The 14,965-nt window shown below is 35.4% G+C and overlaps 1 protein-coding gene across 5 annotated transcripts in view; it reads left to right on the top strand.

Moving 5' to 3' along the window:
• Positions 1 to 14,965, top strand: part of LOC149088790 (fat-like cadherin-related tumor suppressor homolog) — a 540,044-nt gene that overhangs the window by 468,378 nt on the left and 56,701 nt on the right. For all 5 annotated transcript variants that reach the window (XM_089250155.1, XM_089250161.1, XM_089250171.1 and 2 more), the window contains one exon: positions 9,817 to 9,884. In XM_089250155.1, coding sequence (XP_089106281.1) covers positions 9,817 to 9,884 — 68 coding nt within the window. The remainder of the gene's footprint in view (positions 1 to 9,816; positions 9,885 to 14,965) is intronic.

Below are 14,965 nucleotides of genomic sequence, written 5' to 3'. Positions count from 1 at the left end.
TGTGCCTCAAAGTGATTTTTGCGAAGAGCATGAGTAGGATTACCAACCTTTCCTCAGTTTTTGATGTCATTTCAAGCGTCCTCCTACGTTTCAGAAAATTCGCCGTTATGTCCTTTTCAGGTTTTCGGCATTATTTTCTCTTTCCCCCCCCCCCATTGGAATTTTCTCCCACGAGCACTCGGGATGGCAAAGCACGAATGCCCCCCCCCCCCCAAATTTCAAAGACAACACAGATTTATTTTACAGAACAACTATTTCCACATATTCACAAGCAGTGACTTGACGAAACACGCGAAACAAAGAGCGGCTTCTCTCACATACAAGAGATCTCGTATTGCAAAAACTTAACAAATTGCTTATAGTTTTCTACTTTGGTGACACTTTTGTAAAGTCGGAAAGCTTCTGGAAAGATTTTTTAGTGGCATGACATCGCCAAATCATCGGAGCTTTCGCTAAATTCGCCAAGTTTTTCGTCGATTTGGCGAGATTTACAGAGAAATTCGTGCAGGGATTGTGAGGGAACTGTGATTCGATTCCTTGCTGAAATATGAGAACTTTCCAAAAGAATCTCCTCATTGTATCCAGAATTTTTATACTTTGTTTGAATAGTGGAGAGTGACGTCACATCAATTTCTCTACACTGATTTTACACTGATAAAGTGCCAGAAAAACTGGCACGGACGAGCGTTTGAAAATAAAGAGAAATGCATCCATCATCGTAACTTAAAGCAGCGCATATATAAAACAACTGGTAGCTAGGGAAGCTGTTAGATCGGTTTCTGCTGATAAAATGGCAGGTTATCGTAATTTGAGTGACTTTGAACCTGGATTAGTAGTCGTACTCGTGAGATGGGACACAGCATTTCTGTGGTTCTCACCTTCAAGGCACGAATGCGAGCCGATCTCCACGTTAGAAAGTCTAGCCACAAAGAGCAACAGGCCTACAACAGTACAATTACTCAATCATTACACTTCACTCATAGTTGGAAAAACTTGATGGCAGATGGCAGCACTACTCATAACCCGTACACAGAAACAGACTTCACGTTAGGTTCACAGCACAGCTTCGATACATTAATAAAAAATCGGTAACATTATATCCGAAGTCCTGATAACTACAAACGAATTTTTTCCTATGTTATGATATTGTTCCATTCCGTTCTTTGCAAAAGTGATGACAATATCCGAATGATAACATTATCCGTGATTTAATAAACGGTGCCGACTGTATCTCATCCCATGCGCATGCGTACAACCATTGAAACAAGTTGAAATCAATGCATTCGCAAAAATCAATTGTAGTGGTTGTTGTTTTTTCCATTTTTACGGGTCAGTTCGATCAGATGCTGATGAATTTAGGTTTGAAATTGGCGCGTTAGTTTTCTGACAGTGCTCGTGCTGCCACCCATTGACGTGAAAATTATACATTTTTAGGAAAATTATACATTTAGCGGAGGAAAATGGGTCATTGTTTGATCTTTTTTTCTTTCTTTTTTTTTTTTTTTTTGCTTTTAGCAATATATTTAGAGGAAAACTATATATATTGCTGTGGCGGGTTTATTTTAAATCAGTATAGTTTCGCCATCTGTGGTGAAAGTTTGTAAAAGTGACGTCACAAAGGGTGCTGGTGCAGGCTAAAAGCAGATACACACTACTATGATGTGGCGTGTAACCACGTGACGTCAGATAGCGCGGGATCATATCAGACATCATACGGTGTGCACACTGGTGTGATGCATTAAGATCGAAACCCACTACGATTTTAAATCGGTTAAATCTTATTCGTGGGAATTCTGTGACGTACAAATTATGTGACGTGGAATTCCCACGTCACAGAATTTCCACGAATCAAAATTCACAATGTTTCTGACATGACGTGAAATCACGCCACGTCAGAGTCAGTTTAGTGTGTTTCAGCCTTAAGACACGCCTTCATATACGCATATAAAGGCGGCTCTAGTGCAGGCCTCCTCTTTTTTCAGTTTTCGAATCCGGTAACGGTAAGCATGAACCATGATAAGCGTCATCATGTTTAATTCTTTAAGCGAGATAGGGAAAAATTGTAATTTTTTGAGGATTTTTTTTTTCTTTCTTTCTTTCCTCCGAATTTTCTTTATTTTCTTCCCTTGTATCATACGTCGCATGTTATATGATGGAAAAAGGGTTTTTTTTCCCTTCTTATCCATCAAAGGCAAAGAAGAGCGTTTCGTATGGATGTACTTCGATGTAACTTTCGGTATATATTATGTGTACGCATTCGATATGCATTCATTCCTCATCACCGAACGTTCCCTGTATCTTTGACAAGCAGCTAATTGACAGTCCTCGCAAATCACTCGTTATAGCGAGACTCGCGCTGTATCGGTCTCTTACTTGCAGCTGTTGGATTCGTACATGTTTGGACAAAAAAAAAATAAATAAAAGATTCATCTCGACGAATATTGGATATTTCTATCTCGTACGGTGGGGAAAAATAATAATAATAATAATTTAATAGCGCGAACTGGAAAATGAAGAACTGTCAGAATTTTATCGAGAAATCTTGACTCGAAGCAAGATAGCTTTCCTTTGTTATTCTTCTCTTAATCCAATATACATAAGAAGAAGAAAAGACATGGATGGATATTTCGAAGATGTGTCCGTACTTTTCCGTTGATTCTTATTCTTCTCTTTTCCTTTCAAAAAAACAAGAAGAAATCTCTCGCTTTCATTTATTTTTATTTCCGATTTCTTCACGAATTTTATTTACACTTTCTTCGGAATTCCTTTCCATTCCCTCCTTTTCTTTTTGTTTGCGTTTTTTCCTATTTTTTTCCCCCTTTTTCGAATTAGAATTTACAAGATTAAATTATTCGCGTGTATATCCGTTTTCTTTTCTTTATATATATATATATATATTCCTTGAGGGGGAATGATAAGAAAAGATATTCTCATCAGTCGATTCCAATCGATGGTTTCCTTTCATCATATCGAGTTGAGTGAGTGCATTTCGCCGTCTATTCACTTTCTGGCAAATATCTTTTTTTCTCCTTTCCTTCTAATTTTCTTTATTTTCTTCCCTTGTATCATCTGTCGCATGTTATGTGATGGGAAAAAAAAGTTTTTCCTTTCTGATCCATCAAAGGCAAAGAAGAGCGTTTCGTATGGATGTACTTTGATGTAACTTTTTTTGTATATTATGTGTACGCATTCGATATTCATTCATGTTTATTTCAATCCTTTGTGCGTTGATCATTTTTTTTTCTGGGGAAATGTCAACGTCTTTGGATGATTCTTGAGATTTAACCACTTTACGATCAAGGACGTAATATTGCGTCCAAACGCCATTGATATAAATTCAAAGAAGTCGCCCTGTTTTGTTTCTTGTCTCCTTATCACCGCAAAACTTTGTTGCAACCCTGTGAAAAAAAAAGTAGTTCCTATTACCTCTGTAATGTATCCTTCTACTACCATGTTTCCCCGAAAATAAGACCTGCCCTGAAAAATAAGCCCTAGCATGATTTTTCAGGATGCCTCTAATAAGTATAAGCCTTACCCCGAAAATAGACCCTAGCTAAAATCGTAAATGAGACGCATTTAGTATGTCGTTGCAACACATGACGGATTGAATGTATTGGACTTCATAAAATGATAATAGTTCTATTTATAAATAAATAATAATTGATTAATAAAAATATAAATAAATTATATTGAATTTTTTTGAACATCGAAAATTTGAATTTTCATTGAAATTTTCGTTAACACCCATGCAAGTCTCCTTAGACGAGTTTTGAACAGCCTGCGGCCGGGGGATTACACTGCAAAAGTTTTATAAAAGTTCCTTCATAAATTTAGAAAATTGCAACCAATACATGCATCGGTTACATTCGCTCGAATAAAAACAATTGGCTTATTGGTTGTTTTTCTCCAGTGTTATTAAAGATCTTTTAAAAAACTTTTGTAGTATTATACAGCTACGTAAACAGATAAATTTGAGACTTTAACTTTTATTAAAGAAAACGAAGAAAGTTACTGCTCACAGCGTTTCTGATGATAAATGAAAAAAACCAACATATGGCCGATATTACACTATAAAAGTTCTTTTATAAAACTGAAAAATGCAACTAATAAACGCATTGGTTACATTCGAGTAAATGTAACCGAATAGGCTTATTGATTGTCTTTAAACTTTAAAAAATACTTCCCTAAAACTTTTATAGTGCAATCTCGACCTATAGCATATTCTGGCTACCCACATTAATGCCCTTGTCATAGGGTGGGATTACACTATAGAAGTTTTGCAAAAGCTCTTTGATGAAACGTGAAAAATGCAACCAATTTGGTACACCAACCATATCAGTAAGTTTGTAAAAGATCTTTTACTAAACTTGTATCGTGTAAACCCGGCCATAAACACTTTCTTGTCGATTTTTATGCAACCATCATTCAAAAATGTTTTCGTCGCTGTCTTCATTCAAAAATAGAGTTATTCCACCAAAAAAAATAAGCCTTAGCGTGATTTTTCAGGATGCTCCTAATATTGGCCCTAATGCATTTTTTGAAGCAAAAATCAATATGAGACCATGTGTTATTTTCGGGAAAACACTGTATATACATGTACATAAGAGTGAAGGAGTACTAGTATAGGTGAGGATGAAAAAATCTCAGTTGTTCTTTTGTGGAGTCTTCTAACCAGGGACGTAATATTGCGTCTAAATAACGGCCATGGACGTAATATTGCGTCTAAATGCTAGTGGAATAAATTAAATCCAGCTGACTGTTTCTTCAAGCTCCTTTTTTTCTCATCGCGAAGCTTATTGTAACCCTATGAAACAAAGTTGTGTGTGTGTTCCCCCCCCCGTTCGCCTCAGCTTCCTCCCTCCTCCTTGGTCTGCACGGCATCCCCCCTCAAATATAATGTATTTTCTGGAATTAATCCTTCTCCATTATATACTGTGCATGGAAGTGAGAAAGAGAACACGTCGGTTAGGGCGAAAAATCAAGGTACTGTACTCTTATCTCTCTGCAACTTTCTTATTTAATTATCTACTGTCTGTACTGTTCCTCCCCATCCGTATTCTTTTTTTTTCTTTCTTTCCCTTTATCCCTTTTTTTAACGTATGGACAAGGCTACCATATTTATCGCCTATACGCGTAATACAGCTCATTCAAATTTATCGCCACCAGCTTGTTCGTGAAGGGGTTAAGATGATCGCTAAGAATCGCCCCCAAATAGACTACATGGGGGGTCTTTTTAGGTGACCACCATGTTTTATAATGTACGCATGATGAATATATTTTTCTAGGAATTTTATTTTCCTGGAACGTATTTTCTAATCCGGAGCACTCCACGGTGTTCTTTCGCGTTTTTACATAATAGATAGGTCGTCACTTCAGATTCGCTACCATCCATAGTCATAGACGTCATTTATTAAGTCAAGAGTTTGATATCAGCTCCCTTGTTAAAATATTCTCTCCTCCAGAGATACTAAATATTCCGACGCCAGTCAGATGACTCTAAATTGCACTTAGATGAAAGGACTATAGCTGCGCATATTCAGGAACGGAAAGAAAACGCGTGTATCCACGGCGCATGTCATTAATTTTCACGAATTTTCATCTAGATTGTAGGCATTGTTTGAGAAGTGAGAAATATACAGGAACTAGAATCGAATTTTTACATCTTTCACATGTTTCGATTTGCTTGGACAAAAATCTCTTGGGAAAACGTATAAGATTGCGATATTCATGTAAATGGCTTGTATCTGAGATGGAGGCAGGACATTAAATCCGATAATGCAGATTAAAAAGGAAAATAATTACCCTGTTTTATTTTCAAAAAACTGAATTCGATTAATGGTTCAATTTGGATTAAATTCTTGTCATAACAGATTTCCCCAGAGAAAAATCAATCATTCTGTGTGATATTAAGGATACTTTTCTTAAATTGGAGTTGTTTGAAAATCCATAACAGGAAGAAAAATTATTATTTATTGAATTGCTACTCCTAATGGAAAAACTTGGCATAATTGTTTGAAAAAAAAAAAATAGAAATACACACTCACACACACACACGGGAAAACATTTCCGTCGTGGCAAAAAGTTACTTGGAGTGAAATTTCTATTTTCAGATACATTTTCCTCTCTTCCACCTCGTATCTATTCTTCTAATGGACTTGATGTTTCCTCAACATATGATCGCGGAATTTCTTTCGTGGTCTCTTTCTTTCCAATTTTCTCCTTAACGAGAGAATTAAAAAAAAGAGAAAAAAATGTCATCTGGAAAAGCTAATTGCTAGCAAATTGCTTTGATCACTGCACGAAGTACTTATTCCCAGTCATTAGTAAGGGAGTTAATTAAGTACACGAAATTATACCAGAGATACTTTTTCTTTATCCCCCCCCCTTAAACCCGTTTCGTCTCAGTTTTTAAAATATGTTTGAGAAATGAACCTTTTCTCTCTTCCCTTTTTTCTTTCCTATTCCTTTTTTAGAAAAATTCTGGGAAAGAAACATTTACTCCGATATCGCAGTTGCTTTTTTTCACCCTGCTCTTTACAAACTAAGTAGCTCGTATTTTTCTGGGTCTACCTATTGTGTCGTGGCTGTAATTTGACGATTAATGTTTCAGTCTCTGATCCTAGATAATTCTCTCCCTCGAGGAAAAATTGTACTTTTTTTCAACAACAAAAAAATTGATGCTGTTTGTGGAACCAAATTCTCTTGTTTCTTATTCCATTTTCTTGAATAGGTTGTGGTGGTTGTGGTTTTTTTTTTTTTTTTTTTTTTTTTTTTTACGCGTCTTTTAAATCAGCTGACGATACTGCAAAAGAGTTGCTCAAAATACTTAAAATGCTCATACAGAATATATATCAGTGTTTTTGATATCTGTGCGGATATATCTCGTAAGACAAATTTCATGATATACTACTCTGGTTTCGATACATCTTCCGGTTATCTTGGCACCAGGCTCGCTGTCCTCTTTCGTAACGAAATTGTTTTACGCTATATCTCGGGAGGTTCGCAACGCAAATAGAAGCCAATGGTATCGACTGATAGATATTTTTAAGGAAAATCCAATGATATTGCTCTAGCTTTTATACCTCTTAGGGTCTGGTCACCAGACTCGCCGCCCGTTTTCGCAACAAATTTGTTCTACGCTATATTTCAGGAATTTAACAACGGAAATAGGCGACAATGGTATCACCTGTTAGATATTTTAAAGACAAATCTTATGACATCCATTTTATCATGTCAGTAGGCGACAGTACTTACCATGCGGTTGAAAGCACAAAGAATGTATTCATGAATAAGGTTTGTCTATGACACAGCCTACCCCTATTCTTTTCTTTCTTTTTTTTTTAATTTGATTTTATTTATTTTGGACCTTGCAACTTGTACAAAAAAAATTTCTATATTGTGCACTGTTTATATCACTGTATAATGGATTACTCTATGCATAGTCGTAAAGTTATTTAAAATATTGAGGGGTGGGGAAGCTTGAGCTTATTGGCTCAATACAAGTTTACGCCTATGACTATATAGGGTGTCCAAGAAAGATCTTTGTAATTCTAAAAATTAATAACAAAATTACGAAAAGGTGAAATGAAATGAAGTTTGTGACAAAAGAATGAAGAAATCGAACAGTTTTTTTTAGTATCAATTGCCTCAGGTAGACGGCACTATTTGTTCGGCAGCTGTAATAAGAAACGAAAATGACGACCGCATAGGACAAAGCGCAATGTGTATGGAAACGAGATCACCGAAAACCGTGCAAAGAAAGTTTCGCCTGATGTGTAGGGTGATCATACGTCCTGTATTTCCCGAGACAGCCCCGTTATTTTCTATTTTTCTGGTCGTCCCGACTTTTTGGCTAAAGTGTCCCGGTTTTTTCCCGTTTTTTACGCGAAGCCTACTTGCATTTTTATTATTTATTGAAGTCAAAGATTGAAATTATTTTTAAACTCATAAAGTATATTATGATAATTACAACTATAAATAAGAATATTAACCTCCCACGTTTGTCTTCGTGTGAACGTTTCATCTCATATAATTCATTTTAAAATACTGCAATTTGCAGTAATGCTTCATTTCCCACCATATTGTTTTTCCCCGTAATTTCAGTAATATTTGAGTACTTTGTTCAGTTTTGGCGATAATTGGCAATGTCCCGTATTTTACCGTATTTGGAATCCCAATTTACCGTATTTTTCTCGAGGAAATATGGTCAGCCTACTGATGTGCCATAGAAATTCACCAAGTATGCCTTCAATTTATGCATGGATGAAGAAGTTTAAAGACACGGGAAATGTTCAGCATGTGAATTTCTCACCAAGTTTCAGTTACAGCGCCGTGTAAAAAGACCACAACAAACATTGCAGTCGGGGCTGTCTCGTTCATGTTCGACTGAAATGCATCTCTGATTCGCTCAACACTTTCTTCTGACGTCGATGGTGGGCCGTAATTTTTCACATGCTCAACATTTCCTGTGTCTTCAAACTTCTGAATCTATGCATAAATTCAAGGTATAATTGGTGGATTTTTATGGTTCATCAGATCAAACTCTCTTTATCCTGTTTGCGGTGATTTTGTTTCCACTAACCACAATACACACCGCGCTTTCTCCTTCGCGGTTGCCAGTTTCGTTTCTTATTAAAGCTGCCGAGTAACTGGCGCCGTCTACCTAAGGCAATTGATACTAAAAAAAACTTAGATTTCTTTATTCTTTTGACACGAACTGTATTTCATTTCACCTTTTCGTATTTTTGTTATTGTTGAGAATAATAAACATCTTTCTCGGACACCCTATATTTCATTCTTTTGCTGCATCCTAAGTGAGATTAATACAGAAAATTTGCGTATTTATTCACGCAATATTCAAAGAATCTATCACCCATTTAAAAAATTCAAAAAAGTTACTTTATCATTCAACTTCTTTGAATTTTGATAGAAAATTCAACTGCCCCTGCGGGGAATCGAACCCACGTCCTTTCACTTTCCGGGTGAACGCACTAGACTACAGAGGCACCGAATCTCCCAATCTTTCCTTGGAGCTCGTGTACACTGAAAGGGGCAGTTGAATTTTCTCTCTTTCCAAAATATATCTTCCCAACATCCAGTTGTTAAAACCTTCGTATGATAGCGGAGAGTGACGTCATCCTTGACTTTAAGATATGCCTACAACAGAAAATAACACAAATTTGTGGTTTGAGAATATGCAACCCGTTACTTGCCATTGATAGAATATCCGGATTCCCGTTTTGAAACCATCGCGAATGAAAAATCGTATATTCCGGGAATATCGAGAATTTTCTAAATCGATTTGCTTATTCCATTTTTGTGGATCATTAATAACAGTAACAACAAGGTGCCTAAATCACGGGTGAAATGTTGGTGCAAAAAAAAAACTTAATTATATGAGGAGGCGCATCATCCTACATGAAGAGGATGCAATCAAGATTTCTTGCAGCTGGGGTTCCACTAGCTCTGGGGCATGTCTCAACATTACCTAGCATGTGACATCTAAATACAGAATATGTGTAAGTTAATAGCTGTTTCTTCCAAATAATAAATGGAAGTATCGCACAACCCACACCAAACCGGCATAAAGTGATCTCTATTGTATTTGTTATAGATATTACACTCATCAATCATATCACGTTTTTCATTTGTATCATTTGGCTTCATGTCATCTTCCCCCTGTTCCAGATGGATAATAAACTTGGCTTTAGAGAGAAATTGAATTAGTTGTCTGTGATGAGTTTTCTATTATTATTCTTTTCACAATATTGAATCAAAACATGATTGCTGTTAAAATAGTCCAATATGCTCTTACAGGTGTTATTCGTACTGCTGCAACATCCAGGCGCCTAGACAGAGAAATTCAGCCAGAACATGCATTAGAGGTACAACGAATCTCTTTTAATATTGAAATATGAATACAGATATATATTTTATTACACTGGAATTTTCATATAACAATGCCATCTATAAAAGTCCAGGATATTTTGCATAGTGAAAATTTATATCAGTTTACATAATTTTGTTTCTGATTCTTTGAACAATTAGAAAAACGGATGATTCAATTATGTAAATTTCAGATTAAAATGAAATTTATGCAGTAGTACCTAACAATTTGACTTGAACTCTGTAGGACCGTGCATGCATAGAATGGTTAGACACAATTTGTTATAAATATTTTCCAAGTTGGTTTTTGCTCGTTATATTAGTGTGAATTCTTAATTCTAGATTTTTTTAGAACTTAAAATGTTGTTCATCTGCAGTAATTAGGAAGCAATTTTAATTATGGAATTTCATAAACAGGTCAGCAAAGCACAGTTAGCAAAACAATATTGCTTCATCTGTGCAGAGCACTTTCTCACCCAGTGGCGGATCATGATTTTGGGAGGCCCCAGGCGCAACCTGATCTGGAGGCCCCCCATCAGGGGTGGATTAAAGGTAGGGGCTGTGTCACACCCCCCCCCCCCCCCGAGAGCAGAAAAATTAAATGGAAAAAAAAAAATGTTTTTTATGTTTTTGACTGAATAAAAAACCAAGAAAATAAATTTGCTTAAAAAAGGGGGGAAATTCAGAATTTTTTCCAAAAAAAATCAGAACCGTCCTGAAAAATTGAACACATGGTCACAACCACCGCCCCCACCCACAAATGTGCGTTTATCCACCACTGCACCCTTTTGGCCCTAATAAGAACGAGATGGTTCACTAAAATTAACAATATTATGAAAATCATAACTTTTTTTTTATTTTTGCATCACCAAAACCATAAACACAAAAATAAGATAAGGAAATATAATGATATTCTCTGGTACTAGATGAAAAATAATCACACTCCCATTAAAAAAAAAAATCACAGTAAAATTCTGCATCATATTTTTAGTAATCTAAGATGTCCGTCCTGGTGCCTTCAGCCACACGGCAAAGATGGAGATCCGTCATAGTTTTAGTAATTTAATATTACTGATTAATAAAGATGGACAATTTCAACGGATGGAACAGTTCGTTTAAAGTGGAACTTTTCTTGCCTTCATTCTCGCGAACTTATCAATAAGAGATTCATAATCTAACAATTGTACAACATCATTTTCTATAAACATAAGAGCCAAATTGCTCAAACGTAATTGACTTAATGAATTACGTAAATAATTCTTAACTCGCTTAAGTACGGAGAATGAACGTTCACCGCTTGCATTGCAGATAGGCATTGTCAAAAAGATTCTCAAAATTGTTTCTACATTGGGAAATGTAGACTGCAGTCCGTCAATTATTAATTTATACATATTAGTAGGATCGGATACTTTTTCTTCCTTAGCATATTTGATGAAATGAAGAACTTCATCTTTAAAATATTTAATGTCGATATCATTACCGTATTTCAACGATAATCTATCTACACACTCAATAACTTCATCCCTACTCATTTTCTCATTGAAAAAAACTTTAAAATCGTTCAATACATCGTTATAAACAGTGAATCTTCTGGATAATTCAGATATGAGTATATCACATATCACATTATGGATGTTAACTATGAAAGATTGTCGCCCATTGAAACGTGTGTCATTGCTCGATGTTTCTCCAAACTGCAATTTCCTTTTTCTTATTCTGCCATCACAATCTTTGTAATTTCTATTCTCTGTTAGCAAATTTGCTTCGTTTTCAATATCTTCAAATTTGTTTCTTACAACCATTATGAAATCGGAAAGAGATTTGTACAGATTTTCCCCATGGAGCAAATTCGACTGCACGTCTTGCAAAGATTTGCTTGTTGTATTTATCCGCTGCAACAGTTTGTCCCACAACACGGTTAACAAAGCTGTTTCATAATCATCAAATTCTTTTGCTAACTTTTTTGCCTCCAACTTACTCATTGGTTTCTCCGTTTCACTAATACTAATTTGAATTAATGATTCCTTTATATTTTTATAATTGAATCTTAAGGCCGAAACGGCGTCGGCTCTGGCCGACCACCTAGTGCCGCTTACTCTCTTCACATTTTTCTTTTCAGTATTTGTATCCGATAAACTATCCATTAGAATATTCCATCGTCGAGGGGATGAAGAAAAATACACATATATATTCTGAACAAAGTCAAAGTAGTGTAATGCCCCTGAACATGATTCGGCAGCAGAATTCCCAATTAAATTTAAGGTATGACTGGCACATGGTATATAGGTAGCTGTTTCAACGTATTCTTTCAATCTTGCTTGTAATCCGTTGTATTGACCAGACATGTTAGACGCATTATCATAAGTTTGGCCTCTACAGTTTCTTATATCAATACCTAGATTTTGCAATGATTTTAGTACAACTTTTTCTAAATATGCTGCATCATGCTTCTCTATTTGAAAGAATCCAAAAAATCTTTCTCTTATATCTCCTTGCTTATTAACTAACCGTAAGATTAGAGTCAATTGGTCTATGTGGGTTATATCGGGAGTCGAATCCACAATTATCGAAAAATACAACGCTTCTTGAACTTCAGCAATTAAAAACTTTTCAACTTCGCTCCCCATCAAATTTATAAACTCGTCACATATAGTGTGTGACAAATAATTAACGTTACCTCTACCAGGATTATTGTATTTTTGCAAATGATTACTCAAAAAATTATCAAACTCTGCGAGATAATCTATGCAACTTTGAAAATTTCCTCTTCGATTCGAATCCGTATCTTCTCTGTGGCCACGAAATGCTATTCCCAAATTTGCCAAAAGTTTAACTGTTGCAATTATTCGCTTTAAAACTTCTCGCCAATATTTCTGTTCCTCATCTATTTGCCGTGCCATGTGAGAGTCGATACGTCCAGAAACTGATAATCGTTTTTTTAGATGTAACATAGATTTGAAATGACCTTCAGAACTTTCATGTTCTTTCAAACTTCTTACTAAATTTTTCCAGTCGTTAAATCCTGTTATGAATTTTATTTGAGATTCGGAAAAAAGTTTACACACGTAACAGTAAACAGATTTACTCGTTTCTGAGAATAATAACCATTCTCGAAATTCTTTGATGCCGTTTGCTTTCAAACAATAAAAGTTAGACTCGGAAATGTTTCTATAGTATGATCGGTTTTTTTCGATGTATTCAACTTTAAGTTTTGAGATATCACCAGTGTTGCAAGGTTTATTTATTAAATAATATTCTACCATCTCATCAGTTAAATGCATTGGCCATAATGCGATATCACGAGGAAACTCGCATATTTTTGATTCTTCACTGAATACAATTTGACTCGTTATTTCTTCCCCATCCTGCTTATTTATTTGCTCGCCTTGAAGTTCACATTTTTCGATATCGGTAGTTCCCTTGCCGCTGTCTATGTCTACACAATCACGATCTGATGGTTTTCTACAAGAGCTGTCACACGAATTTAGATTTAGAGATCGAGTTGCTAGAAAAGTAGCTAGAGAATTTTTTTGCTGTGTTGCACATTTTTCTCTCTCTCTAACTCGTTTTCGTTTCTCAGCACCGGACAGGAATGTTCTTTTCATCTTAATTCAATAGCTATTAAAATTAAAAACAAAATAATAAATAAATTAAAAATAAAATAATAATTACTTATCAATCCAGGACCACTGATCAGCCTATCGTCAAACAATGGTACTATATATATATATATATATATATATATATATTACATACTGAGGTGGAAAGTAGTACTTCATTACAGCCGAGGGCTAAAATAGACGAGTAGCGCTAAAGTCGGCTATAGCGCGAGGTTGGAGCTGGAATGAAACCTTCCACCGAGGTATATATACCATATTATTTTTATTCACAATCAATTCTAAACAACAATTGCATCATCGGTTAGAAGGGAATAAGTCCAAAAGTCAAGTTTTTCAGAAATCTAAGAAAACTGCATAAGTGGTAGAGTTTTCGAGAATCAAAGATGATTTTCTCAGCTCATATATGAGAAATTAAACATTTTCTGGTTATTAAGCTAAGTTGCACTCGGAAAGAAAAGTCAGTTAGTCTTCGCCAGGAATCGAACATAGTCAGTCCTCTTGCGATTCGGGCAAGCAAACTATACATGTACACTACTTGCAACAGTTGCCATCTGGGGGCCATCTGCTGAAGTTAAGAGAAGGTTACTAATACCTATACTTCGACGCTTCCCTTTACGCCACAATTTTTTTAATTTTAAATTAATTTTAAAACTTTACTTTAAAATTTATAAGGAGTGGAACAATGTCATTTTTAAAATTATTCAAAGATGAAGAAGTCGTAGTCCCTCGTTTGATCTTGTGCTCTGCTCTAACAGGTTAAGGTGATTACGCCACAAGTGCGTAAATAAGGAAGGAAACGTCTGTTTCCAGTAGTGTGTATGGATACCTTGCCCGCTTAGCAAGAGGACTGGTTCGATTCCCGGTGGAGACTGACTTTTTTTTCTGAGTTCAACTCGGCTTGACAACCAGAAGAAGTCTAATTTCTCGGTAGAGTTTTCATTCAATAAGTTAGTTTGATTTTACATAATTAGTATCTACTTAACAACTTACAACACAGTAAAGATTAAATACAATGGTAAAAATCAAGTGTTTAAATATCACAATAGCGCTTGTAAACTTGATTGATATAAATGTCATTGTGATATTTAAATATAGTAGACTCCCTCTTAATCGGCACAAACGTGACCGTGATATGCCGGTTAAGCGAAAATCTGGTTATACCGGAGGATGAGAAAAAAAATTCATTTAATTGATGAAAGTTCATTTTTTCACAGTTAAAATATTACATTTATATAATGCGTCAATTTATTACAAAATTTATATATAACATTAGGAGGAATCTGAAAAATCCAGTCTTTTTTTCTTTTTTTCTGCAGACGGCGACGACTTGCTGCATAATTTTCGCCATTTTTTTTTTTAAAGCATCACATCAAAGGAGTATAATATGCCTGTTGTTTTATATAGCATAAAGCCATTACCGATTCTTTTATCGCAACTTTCCATTTTAATCAAATTTTCCG

This window comes from Pholcus phalangioides, unplaced genomic scaffold, assembly GCF_987345545.1.
Source record: "Pholcus phalangioides strain wild (caught in Gottingen) unplaced genomic scaffold, Ppha-v1.0 ptg000003l_1, whole genome shotgun sequence".
Classification (NCBI taxonomy): Eukaryota; Metazoa; Arthropoda; class Arachnida; order Araneae; family Pholcidae; genus Pholcus; species Pholcus phalangioides.
This window is presented reverse-complemented; position numbering and strand designations above follow the sequence as displayed.